Source organism: Chelonoidis abingdonii, chromosome 13 (genome assembly GCF_003597395.2).
Source record: "Chelonoidis abingdonii isolate Lonesome George chromosome 13, CheloAbing_2.0, whole genome shotgun sequence".
In the NCBI taxonomy this organism is placed as follows: domain Eukaryota; kingdom Metazoa; phylum Chordata; order Testudines; family Testudinidae; genus Chelonoidis; species Chelonoidis abingdonii.
Genome location: NC_133781.1, coordinates 29,720,437 through 29,747,329, shown reverse-complemented (window position 1 = coordinate 29,747,329; position 26,893 = coordinate 29,720,437). Strand labels below are relative to the sequence as shown.

The following is a 26,893-nucleotide window of genomic DNA, read 5'->3' as shown; positions in this document are numbered from 1 at the left end:
GCAAGGAGCGGGGAGAGATGGAGCAGAATACATAAAGAGGAGAGCTCAATGTGAAACCGTTCAGTAAAAACATGAGTCACTGAAAGAATCCTGGGATACCAGAGGAGGAAGATGGAGAATGCTAAACTCTACTGCAACCCTTAGTAAGACAGGACGGTCAATTCACCTTACACCATGGCTGTGACTAACATAGCTTTTAACAGCTAAAGGACTGTGCATTGCCCACAAGCATCGAGACAAAACATCTTTCCCCTAGTTCCACAATTTGCTATGGCCCCCTTTTTTGGGGTGCATGGGGAAAAGTAGAAATTCCCCCACCCCTGAATATTTTGTCATTTTTTTAATCCTGTTATTCCAAACTGTACTGTACTAACAGGATATAGAACCTTCCCACAGGAGACCACCTGTACAAAGCTGTCCCAAGTCAGTAAAGATCAGATGTTAACATGTGATTGCCAAGCTGCTGCTTGTGGAGAAAGGAAATAAATAATGCAAAGTTAGACTGTGGAACTCACTGACACAGGGTATTGAAGCCAACAATTTAGCAAAATTCATGGAGGAACTGGACATTTACATCAATAACCGAAATATCCAGAGCTCCAATACTGAAAAAAAAAAAAAAAAAAAAAAAAACTTTTGATGGAATAATAATTTTTATGCTTCTGGACTTAGGCCAATCTTGGTTAGATGTGAGGAGGAGACCTCCTTAACGAGAACATTATCTCACTGCATTTTATGGGGTTTCTTGCACATTCCTCTAAAGCATCTGGTGCTGGCCACTGTTAGAGAAGATAATGAGGTAGATTGACTGTGGGTTTGACACATTATGGGAATACCTATGAAAGGGATGGCACTGGTAGCCTCTGTTTAGAGCTGCCCATTTAACATTACCTCACGAAACCAGCCATTGTGATAGCCAGGCCTGCTGGCATGTCCAGCAAATGGGCCAAGAATAAAATGGGCCAGAAAGACAGAGCTGTCCTCAGATGTCCAGGTCCCAGTTGAGGCACTGCACCTACCTGTAAACTGCTCCCTGGATCCCACATTCTGGAGCTTTTACTGCCATCCTTATTAGCAGCAATAAAACCAAAATTTGATATCCTGGCCATAAAAAACAGTTTTGGTAATAACCATGATACACGTGGTGCCATTTCAGTCTTTTAAAAACCTAGATTAATATCCTTAGATACTGGTATTTGTCTAGTACAATTTAAAAACTAAACATTTGCAATGCTCAAGTGGGTTCTGAACATGAGTCAGAGGACACTAACGGCAGTCTAGATGTTGGAGTGCAACCTGGGTGTTTTTAATTTAATGCAAATTAAATACATTGTGCGGTATCCATCTACAGCAGAAACTCAGAGTTATGAACACCAGGGTTATGAACTGACCGATCACCCACACCCCTCATTTGGAACCGGAAGTACACAATCAGGCAGCAGCAGAGAGGGAAAAAAAAGCAAATAGAGCACAGTACTGTGTTAAACATAAACTATTAAAAAAATGAAGGGAAAGCAGCATTTTTCTTCTGCATAGTAAAGTTTCAAAGCTGTATTAAGACAATGTTCAGTTGTAAACTTTTAAAAGAAGAACCATAAGTTTTTTTTCAGTTACGAACATTTTAGAGTTACGAGCAATCTCCACTCCCGAGGTGTTCGTAACTCTGAGGTTCCACTGTATTGCACAAACAAGTTATACCATAAGGTGGCACTGCTCTCGATATCAAATAGCTGGGCCCTAGCATCCTTATAGCTGGAAGAACTTTCTTGTGTTCTGAAATTAAACAATCAGAGCTAGGCAAGTACTGGGGGGAGGGGGAAGAGACACAGAGACACCCGCATTCCAGAGACTTTTTAAACAACTTTTGTTTAACTGCATTTGTGTTCCTTGTAAACACCCTAGCAAATCCGTTTGGTGGTGTGAATATTTGCAGCAAAGGCAAACCATGAAGTGATTATTGCAGTCTATTAGCAGAAAGCCAAGTTCAAACCCACAGATCTAAGTAGGTTTGAATAGCACTGTAGGACTAGGGCACCTCAATATTTAAAGAATCCACACATAATCGTGAGCATTTGCAGCAGCAACCTAATTATAAGTGACATTCAGTCAGGGAATGGAAGCAATATCATGTGACCTGTGCCCAATCAAAAGACATCTTGGACTGCGGAGATAAAATACTCAATTCAGTATTTGCAGCAAACTGTTCCTGCAGCTAACTGTTGGCTGCAGTGTGCACTCAGCTCTGGAGACCAGGCTAGGACAGACTGAAGCCTCATCTATGCAAGTCAAGGAAGATGTTGGCAGACACCATCCTGCAGTAATAAGGATCAAAAGGAGATGAATGTTTAGTCCAAATTTTTATTGTCTCCTTCCTGGAGGGTACATACAAATCAAGCAGGACTCCCAGTTCCTCCAAGGAGCCCAGAATGAGGTTAATTCACATGCATTTAAAAACAGCTCTTCTACCAGTACTGTTACACTGAAACATTAAAAGCAAAAATGAAGATTTTCAACCATACCCTAGAGCTAGTCACGCGTAACATGGACGTACAAACAATTTTATGGTGCATGATCTGTACAGTTATCTTTAAAAGACACAGGTTATAAAACCTCCAAGAGGTCTCTGCATGCCTGGGAGGGCAGCTCCGCACAGTTGAGGAGGAGGAGCCTGTTCAGTTTTAGCATCGCAACCACAGCATTAGGCTGAGAAGAGCAAAAATGAACGTGGAAGGATAGCTCAGCATCAGCAGAGCAGGCTGGGCCAATGCCATCCAACCAACCTGGCATGATTCAGGGCTGAGAGTTTCTCTGGTTTTTTGTGCTTCGGTAGAATGAACCGTGGACCAATTGCTCTGTTCTGAAGAGGTGGCTGCAGGCTGGCTTTTCTCCCTTTTTGAGAGCACAGGCTTGTAGGGGGTGCAGCACCACAGCTTAGGAGGAACCATGGTTCAAATTCAGTTCTGGTGCAAGCAGAAGCAACTTCATTGATTTCAGATGGAGCTAAAATGCTTATGCTAGGGCTGTATTTAACCACGGGAAGAGGACGGACACCTAAATGGATCAAGTGGGTAAAAAAATCTCTTTCCATCTGGGTCTTTTAATCCTCTGAATCCAGAAATTAGTTCTCACCCACCGTTGCTGACTAGGTATTCTCTCCTGCCCCAAAGGAGACGGGAGGAGGATGGCAAAGGGTGAACCTGTATTTTCTTTGATTACGGAAGGGAGAGGAGGTAACTGAGGTATTGTCTACACTAAGAGAAGATAGTGTTGGCAACATCCGTGTTACAAGACTATTGTAGCTAACAGGTTTCTCTGATCAGTGTGAACAGAGGAGTTTTCTTGAGACCCCTCTGTTGGGTTTAGTCTATAGCACTGTTTAGCTCAGCAACATCCACACTGCTCATAATCAAAAGAAGTGCCACCTACTGCTTGCTGCTAACACCATTTCAATGGCTGTGGGGACGGAGTCGCAGAGCTGCCACCTCCCATCACACGATGGAACAAAAGTGGCTGCCATCCTCCACGCTGAGTGGCAGGAGAAAAGGGCTTGAATGAGATGCAGCCTCTCACATGATTCTTAAAATTATCTCCGGGTTTGGATTAAAATATTTTCTAAAATATTATTGTTTTTTAGCCAGCCCCTAGGAACAAAAATCAGTGCCCAAAAAAAAAGTTACAAGACCCGCAAAAGATTTTTATATAAAAACCATGCAAAACCAAAAATATCCTTCTAAAAAAGGCAAAAAAGTGTGCTGCGTGTGTCTGTTCTTTGGATAGTTGATAAAACTACTGGTGAAAAAAAGATACCAGCAAAAAATAATACAAGGACAAATAATTATTCTAAAGTCTCTAATACCTGAGACCATCCTGGTGTATTCCAGTAGCAAAGGGACCGCAAGACAGGTGAGGAGAAGTGTGTAGGTCTGGTACCGTAAATACCAAACAGGTGCTACAGAGAGTGTGGGGAGGATGCCAACACACGACAGCAGGGTGCAAGCCCACCCGCTGGGACCCTTAAAAGGAAGCTGGAATCACTAGTGGTTGGTATTGCGTTGCTGCAGGAGTGAGGAGCATCTCCCCAATTTGCAAGGTGGTTGTGCACGATACCAAACAGTGGATGTGCCTGTGTTCTGTGTATTTGGACAGTGCACTGGTCTTGTTATTCACACCTAACTACTTATCAAAGGGAGCCCACCAAAGGCCCTCCAATGACATAAAATAACCCCAAGTTGGTGCAAATAGGAAGCAAGAGGAACCCACCTCTATGCACAAAGCTGCTTCAGTCTTCAAATTGACAGCGGCTGCCATGCTAGAAATGGCAGCGAGCCGCATCCAGCCCTGCAGGCCGGGGAGGCAGAGAGGTGGCAGCACCTAGCCTGTTGTATCACAAGCCAGCTGGAATCCCTGCTCCATGCTGGGGATGGGTGAAGAGAGGGAAACCAGGTTTCAAGCAAAGGGCGTGAGGGAGGTTAGTTTGGAGAACGGAGGCTGTGGGCATTGTCCCATGTGCTCTTCAGAGAGGAAGACTAAATGTGAGCAAAAGCTGCCAGATGATACAGGAGGGGTCTGCAGAGCACACGGAACATGCTCTGGGCTTCTAGCAATCATCAGCTTTTGACCTGTAATTTGTCCTTCAGCCAGAACCAGCTCCAGATCTTGTCAGCTCCTGTCCCTTCTCTTCTCCAGCAAGAGGCCTTTTTGTTTCATGCGCTTTCCAGTTGCCTTTGGTTTCCATTGCAGAAAAGCTGTTCGTGTTTTCATCTCTTGTAAGTTGCTCAGGGAGAGCACGCATTAGGCTGGGAATTCGTTGCCGTAATGTCTTAGATGCTCATCATTGACAGAAAGATATGTGGCTCGCATGCTGGGCGAGTACTGTGGAGGAGAAGAGGGAGATTAGGAAATATGTTCTGTCTATGATATGTAATCAGGTGAGCCACTCAGTAGTAGAAGCTTTGCTGCTGAACTTGGAAATGTCTGTTTAAGACCCCAAGTCAGTAAAAAAGGAGGCTTCAATTGCAAACCTATCTATCTGAGGGTTTTATTCTGCCACCCATCATCATAATATCTGGGCAACTTCCACGTGAAATCAACAGCAACAGTGAAGTCCCAAGTGGATTTGTGGAAGTCTCTGCGTTTTAATTTTTGAGTTAGTCCTTTATTTATCGGTCAAGATCCCGTGAGTAAGAGAAATTTGATCCTATTTATGGGCAAGTTCCCTACCCTGGTGAAGTGAAATCTAAAGTGTTATCTGTAAAACAAGAGATTATTTTATTTGTGTCTTAATTATCTAATTTTACACCAATTCTAGCGTTTCTTTCACTCTGCTGGGACAGCAAAATGAGATTATTCACATTTCTTTTCTGATTTGCAGGCCCCAGCTCAGAAACGAGACTGTAAATACAGCAGGGGAAATTCTAAACCCTAATTTAAAAACTCCAACACTTTCCCTTCAGTTTTTTAAGCCATAAGAAACCCTAACAGACCCAACAGCGGATGGGTGTGGGGTCTAAGCCACCCAGCAGTCCCTTAGTAATTAGTGGGTCTGTGCCCCTGCTTCATTTGATATTTCGACTGCCTAGGAGGGACAAGGAGCAGCTGATTTAAGTGGCTCACACCTAAATGGAGGAGGAATTGATTTTAAAGTATTCTATTCTACTTTTATTTTATTATGATAGAACCAAGCAGCCCCAGTGTATCCAAATGTTCCTTTTAGGTTCACATACTAACTGAGCGGAGGTGATGGGATTTTAATGATGAGTACAAAGGCCTTTGTGATTGAAAAATTGAGGAACCGTCATTCATTACAGTAATTCTGCCCTGACTATGGCAACACGTATCAGTGCTTGGTTTTCATGTCTACCAAATACAGTTTGGACAGTGGCAAGTTGGAGGGAAAAGGGGTACGCCTGCTGGGATGACTCCTCCTTGCAAAGAACCGTGCCATGCTGGGCTGCCCCCCGGAGCAGAGCACACTGCACGTGCAGAGGGAAAAGGCACAAATGCGACGCACAAAGTGTGCACGCCATTCACGGAGTGGGGCACTGAGGGAGAGGAATGCACAGAGACACGCCAGAGATGGTGTGAGGATGCCACGGCTCACAGGACTCTCTCTATAGGACACAAGTTTGCTGGCTGACCTTCTGTTGAATTATTAGTAAATGGAGATTAACGGTCCCAATTCCAGTTCCCGTAGGATGAGACAGGCAGTGAGAAAAGGTAATGGAAGGCTGCATCTGCAGTAGCCTGCTTCACACTCGCCACCAGACTAGCACCGACAGCTCCATCAGTGGGAGCATGGACAGCTAACCCTGCTCTGAATAATCCTAGACACAGCCTAGGTCTGTCTTCACTGTAGCACTAACAGGCTCTTACTCAGGCATTGCCCCTCTCCCATCCACACACACAACTCACTGACCCCAAGTTCAGTGGTGCTTCCAACCCGGGCTAGCTGGCTCATCTGGGGCTACAAACTAAACCCCGTACTGGTCACCTGCCCACTTTGCAGTATGGACACAGGCCAAGTCATTCAAGTGCTTATAGTCTTCCAGTGCCTTCCCACAATTCCCCCGGTTTGCCCAGGACAGACAAATTCTCCCACAATTCACTGAATGAATCAGAATGTCTTAGCACAAAGAACGATGCGATACCCCACAGGCCCTGAAGATGCTGGGCGTCGCTTGCCTGAGCTAACTCTGCAGTAGGACATGAGCGTTGCTCCGAGAACCAGGGGGACTGGGGCTGGTTGTCCTGGGGCAGGTGCAAGGGTGGGAGATTTGAAGGGAGAGGCTAGAGCAGACAGAGCCTCAAGAAATTCCCATCCCAACAACAATGCAAAAGGAAATTCTCTCCAGGCATTTAGTTTAAAAGGGGGGAAGGGGAGGGAAAAAAGTCCCCACCAAGCCAAGGCATTAGGGAAGATTATTCAGAAGTTGTTATTTTGGAACTCAAAAGCTTAAAAACCCTTCCTTGGGGATTTCAATAAGACTGCTCAGTACAAGGATGGCAAAGAGCCAGGAGGGGCATGAGCTGGCCACAACGGCCTAGTGCCTAGCCCTAGGCTAGATGACACCCGCCCGAGGGGATTACAGCCAGAGACGGAGGTGTCTAACAGGATTTCATGGACAATGCCCATCGTCTTCTGGGGGGTGGGGAGCAACCAATGCACGGAAGAAATAATGAATGATGCTGCTATCAAGGTTGGAGCTTAATGATTTCTAGCAACCACTGAAAGGCACCTGCGCTCTGGAGGTCTGGGTTCAAATCCTTGAGTCAGGCTTTGAGGGTCAGATGAGTTCAGCAGGTCTCAGCCAAGTCCCCATTTGCAACCCCCCAATAAACCACTGCACAGCAGCCTCTGCAACAGGGTCAGGTGAAGGCATTCTGGGCCCCTGGGCATGCCCGCCCAAGGGCATGCTGTGGGGTCCCACGCCTCCTGGGGGCAGTGGTGGCCATTACAAGAGCCATCTGACTGGGTAGGGCTGGCTGGGACCTCTCTGGGCAGAGCTGAACGACAAGCCTGCATTTCAGCCATTAACAGGAAGCCCTTACACCTAAACTGACACTGCTTAGTACAAAGTGCTCTCACAGCTAATTGCAAGCTGCTCTGGGAAGGTGTCAGATCTCCCATGTTATCTAGAGCACTAATGGCTGAGCAATTCCACCAACAGAGGCTGTAGCTCGATGCAAGGGGCATCACCCTGGCACAGCATGTTCATTCTCCGAAGCAGCTGGTGAGGAGCAGCTCTGAGGAATATTAGCTGGGCAAAGAGGATCAGATACTTGAATTATTTTCTTAAAAATTCCTTCCCAGCGTTACTGCCACCTCCTCCAGCTAGATTTACTCCAGCTGGGGTCAACACTCATCCTGGCTTCCGGTCATATTTCACTCAGACAGGGCAGGGAAGAGACTATTAAGGCAGAGAGAGGTGGAAGCAGTATTAGGGGGAAAACATCCCCCTTTTCTGTGGAAAGGGCATTTTGATGGAATTTTTCCAAACAGCCCCCTGATCAGTTTCAGTCCCTGGTCCTAGTTAGTTTCCCTTCCTGACGCAGGAGCACAAGGAGGGTGTATTGAAGAACTCTGACGGATTCAGAGAATCTGGGAGCCCTCCACACAATCCAGGTGGATTCAGGATTTGGACTGGTGCTGGGATAAACAGAACCCCTGGGTTTGGCTCCAGAGCGCTTACTGTCAATGATTTCCCATTTCTGTTTCAATGAAAGCAAAACACATACAAAGAAAACATACGAAATGGAAGACAGGACAGCTAAAACGATGGACGTTATTAGGGGAACAAAATGACCATCCCAAAACACAAAAGAAAAAGACGTCAAACTTACTCTTGATGGGCAACATAGCTCCAAAATAGTTGATGCAAAAACAAAGCAAACGTTAGCAGGCAAGATGTTTTTAAAGAACATTAAGCCAAACACTCGGGTAAGTGCAGACAGGTTTTGGTTACAGTGAAAACATTTTAAAAAAATCTTGGGAGAAACATAAAAAAAATAAAAAGACCAGAACCAAAGCAAATGAAGCAAAACGTGAGTTTGTCTTCTGAAATGTTTAGGACACATGCTCCCCTCCACCCCCTTTAAAAAGAGAAACAAACAACAGTGCAGATTGGAGAAGAAATTGGTTAACGAGTTAGATACGGACGCATTTGTTTTTAAATATGGCACCAAGCAGAAGGTCATGACAAGATGCAATAAAACAAAGCCATGTGATGTCTCGGTGATGTAGCTGGAGAGCTGTGGGGAATGTCACCTGCTTTTTCATGAGCCATTTTCTCCCTCTTGCTCAAGGGCGTATCAAGAAGTTCCACCTCCAAGTCCAAAAGGCGGGACTTCCTGTCACGGCATTACATTTCTGAAAGCGCTGATTCCTGGCCTCGGATTAGCACTGCCAGAGGTGCCGTGTTCAAAGGATAGGGTACGTCCCTTAACGCCCAAGAGCAAGAGGGGCTGGAAGAAGAACTGTTCACAAGCCATTGTCACTAGCTCAGCAAACTAAGCCCTTTGGTTTCTGATGAAGTGGAAGGATTCCCCATCACTTAGCAACACAATTAAAATAATAAAAGCTGAGAAAGCAAAGAGGCCCTATTATAAAAACGACTTGGCTTCAGATGCCCATCGTACCGTAGGGGGAGGAGAGCCTCTTCCAATCAATGGGACATTTTCGTAGCGCGGGTTTCCACCGAAGAGCGCAGTCTGGTTCCTGTGGGGAGATGGAGTAACAGCCCTTCAGAGATGGAGACCCCATGTTGACCGAGCACCACCCCAGAAGGACAAGTCTGCTGAATGGACCCGGTTTCCCAGGGCTCTCGTCATTAGTGGCACCAGGGGGAGGGTGTGCCAATTCCCTCTCTCATTGGGTCGGAGGACAGGCATGGAGTAGGATACTGCACCCCTATGCAAAGGGGATCTGGGACACTCCAGAGCCCTCTACAAACACTGGACTGGCCCAGAGGAGGGAGGCAGGGGGCTGTAAAGCAGAGAAACAATGGGGTTGAAAACGTCTTCCGCACTCATGGGTGGTTGTGGGGAGTATTAATAGCTTGCGGTTTTCTAGCACCGTGCACCCCATGGTCAGAGACAGCTTTACACACTGACACCCCACCTCCTGTCAGTCCTCTCTCTCCTACTGAGGGGACAACTGGGCCAACAAGGTGAAGTGACTTTCCCAAGGACGGGGACTTAACAGCCAAGTGGGGCACAGAACCCACCCCTCTCAAGCAGTAGTTCCGTGCCCCAGGACAACACCCCAAGCGCAGAGCCTTCCCCCAGGGAGAAGTCAGCAGTGAAGCGAGACACAGTGAAGGAGGGGTGGAGAGGTGAGAAGGCTGCACCAATCTTTCCCACAAGCCTTCTTCCTCTTCACACCCGATCTGAACACATGGCTTTCACCCTTCTGAGCTGGAGAGCTGTATATTCCTCCCCACCCCCCGGGGGGGGGCGTGGGTTGCTTCTGTCTGTTGATGCCTTAAAGATCCGTTCTAAGCCTCCCCAATGACCCTCTGAGGCCTCTCCAAGCAGCATCCCTGGTGCCTCTACCTGTGGAGTTCCTGAGCGTGCTGTTTTCACAGCTCAGAGAGCTGCAGGCCAGACCACGAGCACCCGGCCTGCAGTGGCAGGAGCTGGCCCAGCACCCCTGAGGGGTTCCCCAGCGGGCGAGGAGGGGATGGGGTGTTGAGGATGGAGCAGCCTTACATGTACTCAGACACCGGGGCATTGGAGATGGTCTGTGCTGGCGGGTGCAGGCTGGCCTGGCTGCCCAGACTGCTGCTGTAGCTGCAGAAGCTGCGGAGCTGCCCGCGGGTGGGGTTGTGGGTGGCGATGCGACGGGCCTGCGGGTTGAAGGGATCTTCCTCGTTGATGTCGTCGTAATCTCGATCCCTGGAAAGAAGGAGGGGCAGCGCGACCCTTTAGTCACCCGCTGATGACGTCGGGAGCACGGCCGGCCCAGTGGGGCAGCCCCCGGGGACGGTAAAGGGGCCTCTCCCTGGGCAATCTCACCACAGGCGCTGTGAGAAGACCACAGCCGTGGAGTCTGAACCCGGGCCCAGCTCGTCCAGCCTTGTGCCTGCTCTGTGGTGAACAGGACCCTCTAACCTGCCATCCCCCTCCCACCTTCCCTCCAACTTGCCCTCCTCCCACCACCCCCCTACCTCACTGGGGAAGGCAGGGCCCTGGGGCTGGGAGAGCTGGCACAGGGCAAACCCATAGGAACTGGATGCCATGGCTTTGGAGGAAGGGACCAGCCAAGGACCATGACTCGGTACTGCCACTGCCTGAAGCATTCAGGGTCCAGGCTCAGGGCTTGGCTGCGACGCTCCCCAGGATCCACCAGGAGCCAGAGGCAGCCAGTGTGCCAGGGAAAGGCGGTTCAGACAGCCAGCTCCTAGGGCAAGGAGGGAGGCAGCTGTCCATGGCACCGAGCCTGGGCACATACTCCCGGGCGGTACCTGGCCGGCCACATGCACCATTATAGCCCAGCTCCCCAGACCAGCGGGGAGCTAAACGACTCCCACCTTCTGCCTCGAGCGGGCACTGGCAGTGCGATCCCAGCACTGGACCCACCTGTCGGCAAAGTGCTTCCAGGCCCGCGGCGTGGCACAGATGAGAGTGGAGAAGGATATGGCTGCCAGCAGGGAGAACAAGGCCAGATAGAGCAAACCCTCCACCCCGTCGTAGCAGACGCCCATCAGCCCATCCAGGTAATCCTGCAGTGGGGACAGACCACACCGTCTTGCTCCTTCCCCCCTGTGCTCCCACTGGGCTGGTAGGTGGTGTGGTGCCAGCCCCAGGGTGAGCCACGTCACAGGAGGGAAAGCTCCCCCGCCCCCGATGCCCTGGCAGAGACACCCCACCCACCTTGTGCAGGCCCCGGCAGTCCAGCATGGCTGTCAGCTGGTGCAGGCTGGTCTCAGAGGAGTTCAGCAGCTGCTGGATCCCAAGCAGGTCTTTCTGCAGCCGAGAGAGGAGGGGCAAGGCAGGGGCACTGAAGCCAGCTAGGCAAACAGGGCAGCTGGAGGAGCTGGCAGCACAGGCAGGGCTGGCGTGTGGGGGAATGGAGGCAGGACGGGTCGGGGGAGCTCTGCTTCTCCCCTAAACGCAGCAGCTGGGGACGTGGCATGTATGGAGCTTTGGGAGATAATCCCCCTGCCCTGGCCACAGCTGAACTTTCATCCCCAACGTCTTGTGCATTCCAGACACTGCTGAACCGTTCTGGCCTTGGGTGCAGGATTTAGGGTGGGGCTAGAACGCCTCCTTCATTCCCCCCCACTTCCCTCTGCACCCCAGCTCCCCTCCCCGGCTCTCTGCCCAGGAGGAGCCGTGCCCGTCTTGCAGAGTGGTGGGGAAGAGGGCAGCCAGGCACACTGTGGGCTCAGCGCTGGGCACACAAGACAGGTGGCATGCACAGCTGTGCAGAGGGAATGGGATGGGGTTTGGTTCCCTGTATGAGGAAGCCCGGAGCAGCCTCTCCTCCCCAGCGAGGCACCGCTGCCCCAGATCTGACTGCCCTTACCTCGGCCGTGGGGAAGAGGAGCACCGCAAACTGCATTAGGCCCTGGATCTGAATCTGCATGGTGGTGAGCGAGCGCTGGTAGATGGTCAGGGCCTGCATGGCAGAAAACAACACCTAGCTCTATATGGCACTGCCCATGCCACCTGCAGGAGGGCAGGAAGAGCAACCTCCCCACTGTCCCCATGCTGTCGAGACCCAAAGGCCAAGCTGGGCATTGTAACCCTGGAGAGGAAAATCCAGCCAGTGCCAGCTATGCCCGTTCTGGGCCTGGGACCTGCAGAACAAGCCTGAGAGAGAGCTTGATGCCTCGATTTTTTCACCCCAAGGCACCTACGTGGACTTGCCCTGTGGCTGCAGTTGGTGCTGGCAATGCAGGGGGCACTGGGATACGGGGTATCGGGAGCCACATTCCTGCCCCAACTCCCATAAGAGACACTGGGCTCCTCACCAAGCCCTTCTCCACTCTGGTCCCCCATCCTAGGCAGAGTCAGTCCCTCTAGTCCCACACCCCGCAGACCCTGCAAGGGGGACACCCAGACATGGGCTGGGTTTCTTTCCAGCGCTGGCCTCTGGGGAGAAGGCACTAGGGCTGCGCTGCAGGAGGGGCTGGGGGGCTCCGTACCTGCTGGAAGGGGTTGCTCAGGTTCTGGCTGCAGTACAGGTAGTAGTGAACCACGTCTGCAATGCAAGCACAAGGGGAGACATTGGAAACCAGGGTGACATGTGGCCCACCCCTCGTGGGCATCTCTCACCCAAGCCAGAGAGATCCCTCCAGCCTTCCCAACAACCCACCCCAGCACCAACAGGGTACCAGGCCCCACGGCACGGGAGCAGGGAAAGTAGCGTCTCTGCACAGGAGCCTTTGCCAAGAGAACCATTCGCCTCTCCCGAGTGGCCTGAACGAGATGGGGATGGGTGGCTCTGCTGGTGGCTGTCTGCCATGGACAGCACTGGGCCAAGTCATGCTGCAATGTGCCCGTTAGTTTCAGTTCCACTTCAGGTGGGGACGCGAGCAACAACGCAGCGTAACTTGCACCAATCTGGCGTAGCTGGATAGAGCTGCCTCTGCTTACACTAGGGCTGAGGTTAGCCCTCAAGGAATCCCTGATCGCTGCAAGTTACACGGCCCTGCCTCTTGCCCCACTCGTCCACCCACTGGCATCCCAGCAGGCGCCAGAGCTGCACCCCGCCAGGCACACTGGGCCCATGTCTAAGCGCTACGCACAAGAGAGACGATTCCATCACCTGCACTGAGATCGCCCCGAGTTAGGTTCATGATGAACTTGTCTGGGGCGACGCAGAAGTCACTGGTGCCCTGCAACAAGCAGAGAACACATGTTCACAGCACTGCCCGGCCTCTCAGAAAGAACCCAGGCTGGGGGGTGGAAACAACAGCTGGGGGAGCACATTGCTAGGAGCTGCCCCTGCCACATCAGCTCCACCACACACAAAACTGGGCCCATTTTAACAGATGGTGGAGGCAGAGTTTTATAGCGTCTGTCCCCTAAGCAGGTCTCCCCATGCCCCGCACCAGCCCGATTCCTCTGGCCTCTCCAAACCACCAAGAGCTGGGGGCTATTTACACCTGTGCTCCAGGACCACCTCGTGCAGCCTCTCCCGCACGGTGCCCAGCCTGAGGGGGGAGCGCCCCTTTCTGCTACCACCACCCTTGGGATCTTGCATTTAGTCCCAGGCACGGCAGGACTAGACCCCCCCCCATCCCCAGAGCAGAGCAGGGGCCGGTTCCTGAGTGGGGAGAAACCGATGCACCAGACGCCGTGTCCCTGCACCACCGTGGTCATCGCCGCGCCTGCTTGAAGCACAGGAGAGAGCCGGGGACTTGGCAGCTGCATGCCCAGCTATCAGCAAGAGCTGCTTCCTTCCTCAGGGAGTGGGCAGCAGCTGCTTGGTGTCCTAATGGGATCCAGGCCTTGAACTACTCCTGCTAACACCTGCTTTTCAGCACACACAGTGAGGACAGACAGACAGCCGGACTTCAGCAGCCAACCGCTCTATTCCTTCTCACTCACCACAGCCGCAGAGGTGTCCACAGCCAGGGAGGCCCAGCTGAGAATGAGCGTCACCAGACCGCAGCACAACATCCTATGGGAGAAAGGGAGAAAACTCTGTTATGGGGACCCAAGATCTCAGCTGGATAGACCACGGGCTGGGCCTCTGCCACTGACTCACCAATGACCTTGGGAGAGTCACTGCTCTGAGTCCCCATCATACCAAGCTGCATCGGGGTCTTGCATGCTTACGTGAGCAACTAAGGAGTGATGCAAACGGGCCCCAAGGGGCGCCCTGTGCAGCCAGATGGTCCAACGTGGGGACAGGAAACCCATCATTTGCCACTGAGAGAAGGCATGGGGCCCGTAAGGGTTCAGAGGTCAGGAACTTTGACCCTCTGCCCTCCTGCTGCTGGCGCACCCCACCTCTCCCTTGCAGTTCCAGGCTATGATGCACAATGGCTGCTGGCCGGGCCCTTGGCCCATCATAACTCCTAGCACCCAGCAAGCTGCCAACCCCTGCTGGCCAGGGCGACCCCTGGGGCCTGCCGGGTCCCATGTGCCAGGACTGGGCCAGTGGCAACAGCTGGTCTCCTCGGGGCTGGGCTTGCAATGGCTGCAGAGGAGCCCACAGGGTGCTGGAGCCATGCAGGGAGAGCGCCCACGCTACGGGATTGAGGGCAATGGCCAGCTGCCTGCCTGGCCTTTTCCCCGTCCCCTGGCCGGCCAGCAAGTGTCCCCAAGGACCAACCTCCCTCAACACCAGCCTGTTCGACAGCTGAATTAACAACAAGCGCTGCAGTCGGGTTCTGGCTTTATCCTGTTTCCAGCTCGAGCTGCTGCGCTGCAGGGATCCATCCTGCCTGCTCTCCTGTCCCAGGCGGGGCTCTGATAGGGAGCGCTGGGAACTGCAGCACTGTAACAATCCAGTCTGGGAAGGGGGGTGCGTCTATTATCGAGCACTGACCAGAACGGACCTGTCCTGCTGCTCGGGGGTGGGAGCTGACCCCTGGGCAGAGCAGGGCTCTCAGGGCTGCAGCACCGTCCATCCTGCAGGTGCGTCAGGGCCCCTGTGCCAACCCAAAGGAGACAGGCGCAGGGCCAGTTCCAGGCCTGGGGAAGGGGCAGGTCCCCATCTCCCCTCCCAAAGATAGCAGCAGCCTCGGCGCAGCACAGGAGGGTGGGGCTGGATGGGCAGTGCCCACCCCCCGCCAGACAGTGGGGCAGAGGTGGGTACTCACGTGGTGAGGAGGCACCTGGAGCGCTTGGCCAGCCCCAAGCAGGCGATGAGGCAGATGATCAGGTCGAGGATGAAGAGCAGGAGGTAGGAGAGCCACCTGGGCCCGGGGGAGGAAGGGGAAAGGCTGTCAGAGTCCTGCAACCAGTCACATCCCTGGAGGGCCATCTACCCCAGAGGCCAGCACAGGAGCTGCAGCTGCAGGGAGATGGCGTGAAATGGACCCTGGCCTGACCCAGTCTGGCTGTTTGTATGCTCAGGGTGGGGATGGCGGGAGCCCTACCGTCTCTGGCTGCACAGCTGGATCTCAGCCTCTCCCCTCGATGGCAGCAGATGTGCACCCGCAGCCCTGACCCAGCTGCTCTTCCATTGTGCCCATCACACAGCCATGATGGCAGAGGCTTGAAGTGGTTTCTGAGCAAGGGCTTCCCCCCTGCCACAGAGGCAGATGGGACGGCACTGGCTCGGGCAGGACAGGTGTACAGGCTGCCTGTGACGTTATTGATATAAACTGGGACCATATAGAACATGGGTTGCAACCAAGGTTCTGTAGTGGCACCAAATCCTATGTAAAGGGGGTCATATAAGGTGTCTAAGACCAGGTTATGGGTTACTGGTTATGATTATGCTGTCTGTATGTCTGTATCATTTCTGTAGTTGAAGTTATGAATATTGGCTGTGTATTGTCTGTATTTCAAACTTGTTCTGTGTTACTGGAAAAAGTCCCAGACAGGCTGGTGTCAGCTCTGTTTAGCCTGCTTGATGGCCCATTAAGGACCATCAACTACACAATTGACCCATCGAGAGAAGGCGGATACGCCCTGTGACTCACTGGAGTGAGCAGAAACTGGCCCATGTGACTGCAAACTCCATTTTGCTGTAACTTTCCACAGTAGGAACAAAGGAGTGTTCTTACACCTGGAAAAGTCTATATAAGGCGAAGGCCTCATCTCCATTTTGTCTTCAATCCTGCTTCTTACCTCTGGAGGGACTTTGCCACAATCTGAAGCTCTGCACAAAGGACTGATGACCCATCCCAGCGGGGGATGTTCTCCAGAGACTGGATTTAAACCTGCAGTTTACTTCATCACTGCTACAAGCCTGAACTAAGGACTTTGCCATTACTGTATGTAATTGATTCAGTTTAACCAATTCTAGCTCTCACCTCTATCTTTTTCCTTTTATGAATAAACCTTTAGATTTTAGATTCTAAAGGATTGGCAACAGCGTGATTTGTGGGTAAGATCTGATGTGTAAAGTGACCTGGGTCTGGGGCTTGGTCCTTTGGGATCGAGAGAACCTTTTTCTTTTACTGGGGTGTTGGTTTTTATAACCATTCATCCCCAGGACGTGTGGGACTGGTGGTGATACTGGGAGACTGGAGTGTCTAAGGAAATTGCTTGTGTGACTTGCGGTTAGCCAGAGGGGTGACACCGAAGTCTTTTGTCTGGCTGGTTTGGTTTGCCTTAGAGGTGGAAAAACCCCAGCCTTGGGCTGTGACTGCCCTGTTTGAGCAATTGGTCCTGATTTGGCACTCTCAGTTGGGTCCCGCCAGAACCACATCGTCACACTGCCCACATGGGCGGAGATGGAGGCGCATTTAGTCCTATCAAGTCCAGCACCCCAGGAGCCAGGCCAGGACAGCTCCCCATGTTAGACCCCCAGGGGATGGGGTTTCCTTTGCTGTCCCCCGCGGGAGACAGACTAGCTCAGAGCTGGGGGCACCTCCCCCTCAGGGTTAAGCCTAAACTCTCTGTTCCCCGGGTCAGACGCTACATCGCTGAATATGACCCGAGCGCTGGGCAGCGAAGGGGCTGAGCTCCATGGGGCGCGGTGAATAGATGCCAATTACAACCCCTGGACGCAGCCAGTTCCCGACACCAGGCGAAGTGGGGTTGGCAGATATGCTGCAGCAGCCCTCGTGGGGCGCAGGCCGGATCTGTGGGGAGCTAGCGGGAGAGCCGGCGCATGGGGAGCACACCGTGTGTCTGGCTCGCTCTCCCCTGAGGCACAGGAGCCCAATGGGCACTCCGCTTTCATTCTGGTTTGTTAATCCTGCAGGGGAGGGAAAAGTCAGCCCGTTTCTGCTCATTAGAATCTCTCCAGAGCCAAAGGAGCCAATTAAAATCCTTGACTCCAGCGCAGCGGGGCGCACGCTGCAGAGGGCTGCACTCACAGCTCCGGCGTCTGCACCATTTGGCTGGGGCGCTCCTGCCCCTCCCCCCAATACTCCCTCCCCGCACCCCCAAGCCCCTTCCCTGCCATGTTTGCAATAGGATGGTGAAATCCAATCGGCAGAGCCCCCAATTCAGCAGGGTCATCACTGCAGCAACCAGCCAGAGCACTGGACAGGAATTTACCCTGGCGCGGCTCTGGACTCCTCCCCTACCCAGCCCCTCTGTGCCGTGCTGGCCTGGCCCAGCAGTGCAGTGCAGACCCCAATCCCTGCCCCTGCCTCACCTGTAATATTCCACATAGCCCACCTGGCCGGCCACAGCCGTCAGGTCAACGCTCACGTCCTGCCAGACCGGCAGCCCTGAGAGCTGCAGGAGGATGTTGCCGGCCATTTGCTGCAGGAACTTCAGGGTCTGCACGTAGTCGCTCCGCGCGGCGAAGATCTCATTCAGCCGAGCCAGGTGCTGCTCCAGCCCCACCTTCATCTGTACCGTGGTGCCCGAGACCTGCCCAGGGGAGAGGAGCAGGAACAGTGAGCTGACCCCGGCAGCCCGTGTGCTGCCCCAAGGTACCCCCTGCAGGACACACCCCGCGGGAGCAATGCCCACCTCGGCGGGCCGTGCTCCGATAGCGAATCAACAAGCTGCCGATGAGCAACAGGAGCAGAGCTCTTCCCAATGGGGCGGGTTCTCCCTGATCCACGGATGGGGTCACACAGCCCCAGGGACCTGCAGGGCGAGTCCTTGGGAATGGGCTCTGAGCGTGACTCATACCAGAGCATCTGCTTCTCTGCCTCCCCAGCCCTGTCACCAAGACTGCGCTGCACACGGCCAGGCCAGCTCCGCAGACAAACAGCAGCTCCCCACGGAGGCAGCTCCCACCCCATCATGGAGTAGCCCGGCAGAAAGGGGAGAGTGCCATGCAGGGGCACAGGGAGTGTGGGCAGGGCTGCCAACAGCACCAGCCTGGCAGTGCTAGAGGCTGCCCCATGCTAGCGAGGAACTCAGCTGGATGTCCGTAAAGGGCAGAGGGGACCCTTGTTTCCAGCCAGTGGCACTTCAGGGGCTGTTTGTAGGATCCTCTTCACCCCCCAAAGCGGGGTCGCAGGAGTATTTGCAGGTTTAAATCCAGCCCTTGCATTAGCTCTGTAAAGGCCTCACCAAGGGGCAGCGGATCGATCACTGCAGCCCGGGGCCCTCAGCAGGGCCAGAGCTCTGCGCTCTGCTTTCCTCAGTGCTCCCTGGGAACAACGGGGCTCCTCGTCCAGACATTTCCCCCACGCTGACCAACCCGACCCATGGCAGATCGAGTTGCCCCGGTGGCAAAACTGCCAGTGCCCAGGTCACTACCACGAGCGCTGGCATGACAGCAGGAGATTTTACAGACAGCTCGGTGTGGGCGAGACCAGACGGTGTGGGCAAGGAGAGGAAAGGTCTGGTTGGTCGCGTCATGGGGTTCCCCCAAGCCAGGGCAGAGGCCACAGCTGGCACACCTGCTCCTGGGGGTGGAGCAGCCTGCTGCCTGCGCCTTGGGGGATGCAGCCTTTAGGGAGCAGCCCCCTCTGCAGGAAAACCTCCCAGCTTGGCATCTAGTGACACGGTGCCATGGAGGAGCCGTTCTGCAGCTGGGGTCTGACCTAGATAAAGTCACTCAGCTGACTGCGATGCTGCTTCCAGCTCTGAAAGAAACCTGCAGCTCCGGCGGGGCCAGAGCCGGCTGCCATCTCCACGTGACCTTGCTCCTTCACCCTGCCTCCTGCCGGTCTCTCCTGCCTTCCCCACCCCCCAGCTCTGCCCCACAATCCCCACCGCTGCACTCCTTGTGAGCGGTGAGTCTGCCGGGCAGATGTGCAGACCCTTCCCAGCCTCGCCAGGCATCAGGACAGACTATTCCGTGCACGGCTGTAGCGTCAGGACCCGCTGCGCTAGGTGCTGTACGAACAGGTCCGAGAGACGGAGTGAAAGCTGTCTGAGGCGGGGATTGAATACGAGACAAAAGACAACAGGTGGATCCAGACACAAGAGCGGGGAGCACAGGGAGCCAGTACTGGTCAGCAGGATGTATGGTGCGCTCAGCTCACCGGCTCTGGAGCCATTGCCAAGTTTTCCCACCGGCCTCCAAGCAAGGGGGTGTTCCGAGGAGGGCGAGGAAGGAGGATAAAGAGAGAGCTTTGTGGATGGTCTCAGGGAGCTTCTCCGAAGCACCAGGGGCAGCGTGGGAGAAAGCACAAAGGGGCTGGTTTGAAAACGCAAGGGGATGCCAAAGGCTGGACGCATGGGCTGATAGTGCCTGAGAGGGAGGGTGGTGACGGGCAGCGAAGGGCTTTGAACAAGAGACAGGTAGTTCTGTGTGATGTGCCAGAAGAGGCGGCCAGCAAAGGGATGCACAGAGATGGGTGCCACGGTCCAAGCGCCAAGCTAGGAAAAGGATCGTGGCAGCAGCATTCGGAATGGAGCCGAGCGAGGACGAGACACCGTTTGCCAAGGGCAGAGAGAAGGATGCTGCAGTGATCGAGATGCAAGCTGGCGAGCGCCGGAGTGAGATTTTTCGCTGTGTGGATGGACAGGAAAGGCAAGGCCGTAGCTCAGGGACGTCAAGCAGGGAGAACTGGCAAGATTAGACACAGGCTGGATGGGAGCCGCTGGTGAGGGGTCTGAGGTGAAGAGGACACCCAGGTGCGGGCCTGAGTGACAGACATGATCTATCGACGCAGGAGGTAGCAGGGAAAAGATGTTGAAGAGCCATGCTGAGCTTGGGCGGGTGGCCAGACACCCCTGGGGAGCTGTCAGAGACAGGGCTAGATCTGCGCTTGGCCAGGAGACAGGCTGGAGCAGGGGCAGATCTGTGCGCCATCAGCACAGAGATGGCAGCTGAAGGAGGGTTTGTGGATGACATCACCCAGGTGCAGAGGGAGGAGAGAAAGGGACGCAGGACAGGCCCCATGGATCCCCTGCAGAGCGCCGGAGAGGAGAAGACGAGGGTTCTCCGAGTTACCCCCTCTGCCATGCCTGGTGCTGGTGGCTCTCCAGAAGTGTCCACCACTGGGCAGCGCAGCCTCGGCCTAGCCTGTCTCGCTGGGATAAACCTCTGGTTTTTCAGAGGTTTAATTTCTCAGTCAGCTTAGCAGCTGCAGGAAGGAGCTGCCAGCACAGCCCCCGCAGCGGACATGCCAGCTGATCCCCATAATCTCTGGAGGAACACAGCTGTCTCTTTAAAACAAGGCCTGTCCAAGAGACCCACCGATTATATCATCCGAGCAGCTTAGAGCAGGGGCGAGGATGGAAAAACCGCCAGTTTCCCAGGAAGGCCAATAGGTTCTGGCCCAATTTCCTTGGCTTATTGTATCCTGGGAGCCCAGCACCCCCGCAGGCAAGGTGAATGCAGCAAGGAAAACATGGCCAGGCAGACAGGAGAAAGCCAGAGCGTCAGCTTGTAAAGTAATGCTGTGGCTAGAACGAGTAGAGGGCACAGTTCACTACTTAGAGTGTGTGTGTGTGTGTGATGGTGGTGCGGGGGGGAGCTAGGACTCCTGGGTTCTGTTTTTGGCTCAGTTGCAAGGCCCAGGTCAAATCACTTTCCTACTCTGTGCCTTGGTTAACGATACTCACCAGCTCTGTAACAGACCGAGGGCCGGGGACTGAAAGCCAGTGATGGTTTCTTCTACATTAGAATCACATGCCTGGCGTCCTCCCACAGCCCCAGGTATCGGCTACTCAAGCTAAGGAACTCAGGAGAAGCAACTTGCTACGCAAAGGGGTAGTCCTGGGCTCTCCCAAGGCTGCAACAACCGACCCACCAGCTCCAGCGCTTGCCAGGGAGAATGGCCAATGGCAGATGCTTCGGATGCGGGTGGGATATCCCACGATGCACCTGTGTGGCTGACCCCAGCAGGCCCTTACCAGTGTGTCAATCCCGGAGAGGGTATGATTGGCGTTGTCGAGGGCATAGATCAGCTGGTACACCCCATCATTGGTCTCGCTGTTCCCATAGAACCCGATGCCGACTGCAGCACTATGGACGAGAGAAACCGCAGGTTAGAGGAGAAGGAAACGGCACAGCTGTTACCTACTGCCGGCCTGGCACGGCTTTAGCCCGGGCAGCTGGCTCTGGCCAGAGGAAGGCAAATGAAGGGCAGAACTCTGAGCACTGTTACAGCACATTCAGTGTGTGCAAGAGACGTGACCCACCCCTGCTGGACGGGCCTCCTGGGGGGGAGCAGCCCGTCCTGGGCCTCCGACACGGCCAGCTGATGCCAGCTGTGACAGCGACACCAGCCCACTAGGAAATGGAATGAAGCCTCTGAGCTCCTCTCACTCCAGGACCTTGAAACTCCCCCAACCGCTCGCCAGGGCAGCACGGTCTCTGTGAGTGCTATGGGGCTGTACCTGGCCAGTGCCCTCCTCCAGTACGGGGAGTCACCAGGAGGAGGGTGGCTCAGGGCTCGTTAAGGGGATGGCGCGAAGCCAGGTACAGGGATGCGCCTCCCAAGCAGCTATCCCATTGCTTCTCCCTGTCCACCCATGGGTTTGGTTCAGCAGCATCAGGACTGAATCGCCCTCGGCCCCAGAGGCCACTGAGCAGGAGAGATAAGGTTTGCCCTGTCGCTGCCTTGGCCGTACCCTGCCCTGCGAAGGGAGGGCTTTGACCGTCACCAGAGTCCTCCACAACCCGCAGGAGCGCCGCTCAATGAGATCCCCACCCATCAGAACTCCCCTTCGCCCCACAGCTGGGACTCCTGTGAAGCGGGGGGTCATTCACAAGAATGGAAAAGCAGGGAAGGGCTGGAGGGGGTCCAGGCTTGAAACGAACTCAATCCTCGAAACAAAGCCATTAATAGCTTTTAGCACAGCCTGGAGCTGCCCGGTGCCCGCAGTCCGGTCAACGATCTCATCGCCTGCCCCTGCTTCTCTCCTGCCCTTCCATAGCCACCAGAAGGAGATCTCTTGCTCACTTGTGCACAGTGAGCAGGCCCCATTCGAGAAGCAGGGTATGAGACACCGGGCACCTGCAGAACTGCCAGCACTGCCCAGCGCACCCTGGCCCAGTGGTTCAATTCCCTGCTAAGTGGCCTTGGGTAACTCACTAGGTCTCTGTGCCTCAGTTTCCCATCTGTACCAGTGTGTTGTGAGGATAAATTCACTGGAGGTGCTCAGAGACTACAGCGACAGCAGCCATAGAAATACCTGAGACTGGGCTGAGCACAAGCATCCAGGTGCTTAAAGGCGGAAGTGCCAACACCCCTGATTTGGGTCCCGGGGAAGGCAGAGGTGCCCCTCCGGGTGGGTGAGAGGAGATTCTCTGCTCACGCTGGAGCTTAGCAAAGCTCGAAGCCAGATACACAGGTTGGATTTGAAGCCAGCCCCTGCAAATGCCGCAAGATTTAGGCCGCAAGGCCTGGCAAAGCAGATTAAGAGAATCTGTCAGAAAAGAAAACGCTGCCTCTGATTAAACCTGCTCCTTGGTTAATCCCCAGGAGGGGACAAGGAGTGAAAGCTGGGTCTCCCGCTAGCCCCTCCTTGGCCCTGTGAGCCAGCTGGCCTCAGGGACCCACTGCACAGCCCAGGAGCCATGCCAGAGGCACCCGCTCAAGCTCCAGTGACGTCAGCTCTGCTGCCTGCCTCACAGATACCCCCAGCAACGTCCCTTCCACATCCACCCCGGTTTAAGTGCCAACTGCCGAGCCGGACTGACGAAGGGGTCTACGGGCTTTGCTCGTGTCCCAGGTGCTCAACTGTATCATGTGCACACTTCTCCCTGCCCCTTGACAGAGCCACCATGCCTCCCGCAGGGTCCTGAGCGGGATGGCAGGGCTCTCTCTCAGCACCGGGCAGCCAGAGAGTTGGGTTCAAGCCCTGCCTCCACCTTGCCCGCCCCAGAAAGGCGAAGGGAGTTTCTGCTAGGTCGTTACAGGGTTTTGAGAGCCTCCCAGAGGGACTGCAGGGTGTTCTTGTGGCCTACGGACCTGTCTTGCAGGGTCCTGGCCCGCCACATGGGGTGAACCTCGCAGAGCAAGGTGAAGTGCTGCTGCAGCTCCCAGCCGGGGAGCACGCGGCCTAAGGACAGGGCCCTGACAGCACCGTGCCTGGCGGTTCCCACGCCCTCTGCGCAGACGCTTGGCTGCTGGGACCGAGCGCTTGGGAGGCCCTGGAAGGGAGGAGCAGTGAGTGCGCGGCACGGCTCCTGGAAAGCAGGGCCTCACTGCTCCCCCACTCCCAGGTGCAGCTGTCAATTAACATGATGGAGAGCAGCCAGCTCCCCCCATTAGCCTGTTAATGGCTGCGCTCTGCTCCAAAGAGGCTCCACTTAGCCAGGGATGTGAGTTTGGGTGCCTCTGGGGGGCTATAAAGCCCTGGCTCGGCCTCCTCCTCAAGCCACAGCACTCCACAGGCCCCTGGAGCAGCGCCAGCCGCCCCCAGCACTTCTAAAGCACAAGGACGGAGGGGCTTACAACCGCCACCTACGAGACCTCTCCAGGCACCGGGCAGTGCTCCAACACCACCACCCTTCCCACTGTGTTCCCAGCATTTCGTTCCCCCATCGCGACAGAGGTTCAAATCCTGCCTTTGCTCACCAGTGAAATGAGTCTGAGTCCTGCCCTCGTCCTTAACGGGCACCTGGCATTGCAGCTTTGGTGCAGCTGGTACTGTGCTTGGCAGAGGCCCAGCGCTGCCATGGTATGGGATTGGGACCCAGTGGCACAGCTGCAGGGTAGCCCGACACCAGAACGGCAGGGGATTGGGCACACGGGCTCGACAGCTGTGGTGGAGCCAAACTTTGCAAGAGCAGGTGGCACAGCACCAGTAGAGCCATGGGGCCACAGGCACGGCTACCGGGGGGGATGCCAGCTACAAACACTGCCTTCACCCTAATCTACAATGCCAGAGCCCGGACGCGCTCTTAGCGGTGCACAGCTGCCACCCGTGTCACTTGCGAGCCTCTTGGGAAGCCCCAGGGGAGTGAGGAAGTTGGGCAGCATGTGCTTGTTACTGGAGAAGAGGAAACACTGATTCCTCTCTGAGCAGCCCCTGAGAGTCACATGGAGCAGTGGTGGAATGGGTCTGGAGAGTGGGGGGGAGCCGGCAGTCACGGGAAGGGCATGCTGAGCTAATCAGCAGTGTTTGCTTCTTCTTTAGAGCATGTCTATTGCCATACACTGAACTCTCTGTCTGGTCTAATGCGAGGGAAGAACAATCTCTTTATTCCCTTCCCTTGGGAGCGGATCACGCCGAAGCAATCAGGAACCCCCGCCGCCTGGGGCAGGAGCCCTGCCTGGATGGACTGAGAAGGGGATTCCCGGCAATGCAAAGCAGAGAGCAACAGAGCAGGCCTAACCCCCAAGACATGACCTGCGTGGCAAGGTGAGGACGGGCCGATGAACCATCAGGATTTTGTATCGGCCACCCCAGGCTGCTGGCAAACGTTCTTACAAGCTTCTGAAACTGGGGGAGGGCTTAAAAACGCCTCTGGTGAGGACATGCAACTACCAGGCAGCAGGAGACGGGCATCAGCTGCCCGCCCATCGCAAGAGAGCCAAGCACCAGACTGGAGCAGAAGTGCCCAGTGGGCTTAGCGCTGCAGAGCTGAGATGGCGCCTCGCAGGGCAGAGCATGGCTGTGGGAGCTCCTGAGCCTCGCCCTGCTCCAGGAAGGTTTAGATACAGACACGGGACCCGGAACTGGATGAGCCACTAACTCCCCTAGAGACCCCAGTCCCTCACTGCTGCCCTGGCCTCCAAGTCATGCCACTCCTGACCCCTCAAGCCTGCCATGCCAAGCAGAGGCAGGGAGCGCCAGGCCATGCCACTCTTAGGGATGCTCTCTGCCAGCACCCCAGGCCGGCACTGCCCCCAGCAGGACAGCAGAGCCTCTCCCAGCTGCCTGGGACCCCTCCGGGGCCCACTCTCTGCCCCCCCTTTCTAACTGACCCAGCCTCCATCTGTACTTAACCCTGAGTCTCACGTGACCAAAGGCTGCCAGCTGTGTCAGGCCTGGGATTTGTGACCCCAACTCCCCGCTGCCCCCTGGGATTAGCCAGCACTTCCAGGAGGCCGCGTGCACACGGGGCCCAGAGCCACGTTACAGCAGGGAGGGGAGACGGCCAGGGCAAGATGCAGCCTCAGACTCCAGCCCCGGACCAAGGAGCCTATGCCCAGAGAGGAGCAATCGGTATTTAAGCCTCTGAGAGCTGAATCTAATCAAAGCGATTCACATGCGCGGCTGGCCCACAAATCCAGCGACAGGCGGGAGACAAAGCCTGGGTCAGGAGGCAGCTCAATGGGGTGAAGAGGAGGATCCTGGGCATGCAACAGGGATGACGGGAAAAAAAAGCTGCCTGCCTCTTCCTCCTCCCCCAGCAACTCAGGCTTGGGGGCTAGCCGCCTCGAGAGCCTCTGTGAAGGCAGCTGGGCTAGGGGGACGGGAGCAGAGCCCCCGCCCCCCACAGGCATGCTCCTTCCTCTCTCTGGAGAGCCGCCTCCCCAGCTGCAAGACAGTCCATGTTCTGCCCATCACTCTGGCATCGGGGCACCTGGGGGGGTTGTGAATATCAACTGCTCGCGAAGCACTCAGTGACTAGCGTCTTTTTCATCAGGCGCCCCACTAGAAATTCCTTCCCTCCGAGCGATGCTGAGAATGGCCAGGAACCTCTGGCTGGTGGCTGTCCACTTTGTCTGGTCCCCTGCCTTTCCTGCCAGGACCTCAGCTGGAATCCCCTAGGACGTGGTGTTTGCCCCTACTCGACAGGTGGGCACACAGAAGTCGGGGACTAACCCAAGGGCACACAGCAAGTCAGTAGCAGAGCCCGGAATAGAACCCAGGAGTCCTAGCCTTACCATTGGGCCATGTTTCCGGTGGCCAGCGGCTTCAAGGTCCCCCCCCAGCCCTGCCAGCTGGGCTCTGAAGGCAGCAGTCACACAGGCCCTAGCCTACCCCATGGGGCACTCACCAGCAGATGAGGCCAGCCAGCACAGCCGTCCAGGTGACACAGCAGGAGCTGGGCCGCTTGGTCTCCGACTCCTCGCCTCGTTTGCAGCTGCACAGGCAGATCACGTAGATGGTGAGGAAGAGCAGGTTGAGGCCAAGGCAGACAGCAGCCACCAGCCCCAGGAACAGCAGGGACTAAGCAAGGGAGAGACACCAGAGTCAATGCACACTCCACGCAGGCTACAAAGTACCACGGATCAGGAGGCGCCCGAGGTCCATGGTTTGCAGGCTCCTTAGAAAGGGCCAGTGCCGCCAGGGGGCTGCTCACCACCATCTGCTGGGCTCCAGCAGCGACCAGCTCACACTCAGCGCTGGGAAAATCCGCAGCCCCCTCCCACTGGAGCAGCATTTGATGAAACCCCTCCCCGCTTCAGAGCACCAAAGCATGAGGCATCTCCCAATCCACAGCGAGTTCAGCTGAGGCCTAATCAGCACAGAGTAGAACAGAAGAATTACTTCTTGTATC

The 26,893-nt window shown here is 55.0% G+C and overlaps 1 protein-coding gene across 1 annotated transcript; it reads right to left on the bottom strand.

The window, feature by feature from the left end:
- Positions 1-2,344: 2,344 nt before the first annotated feature.
- On the bottom strand, positions 2,345-26,558 carry TTYH2 (tweety family member 2). Its single transcript, XM_032797204.2, has 13 exons — positions 26,390-26,558; positions 21,346-21,457; positions 17,732-17,952; positions 15,276-15,371; positions 14,056-14,128; positions 13,271-13,340; positions 12,648-12,703; positions 12,026-12,118; positions 11,371-11,463; positions 11,077-11,219; positions 10,207-10,392; positions 9,136-9,214; positions 2,345-4,872 (listed from the first exon to the last, which is right to left on the bottom strand). The coding sequence occupies exons 3-13, from the start codon at positions 17,929-17,931 to the stop codon at positions 4,792-4,794; spliced, it is 1,170 nt and encodes a 389-aa protein (XP_032653095.2). The 5' UTR covers positions 17,932-17,952; positions 21,346-21,457; positions 26,390-26,558; the 3' UTR covers positions 2,345-4,791.
- Between the last annotated feature and the right edge of the window lie 335 nt (positions 26,559-26,893).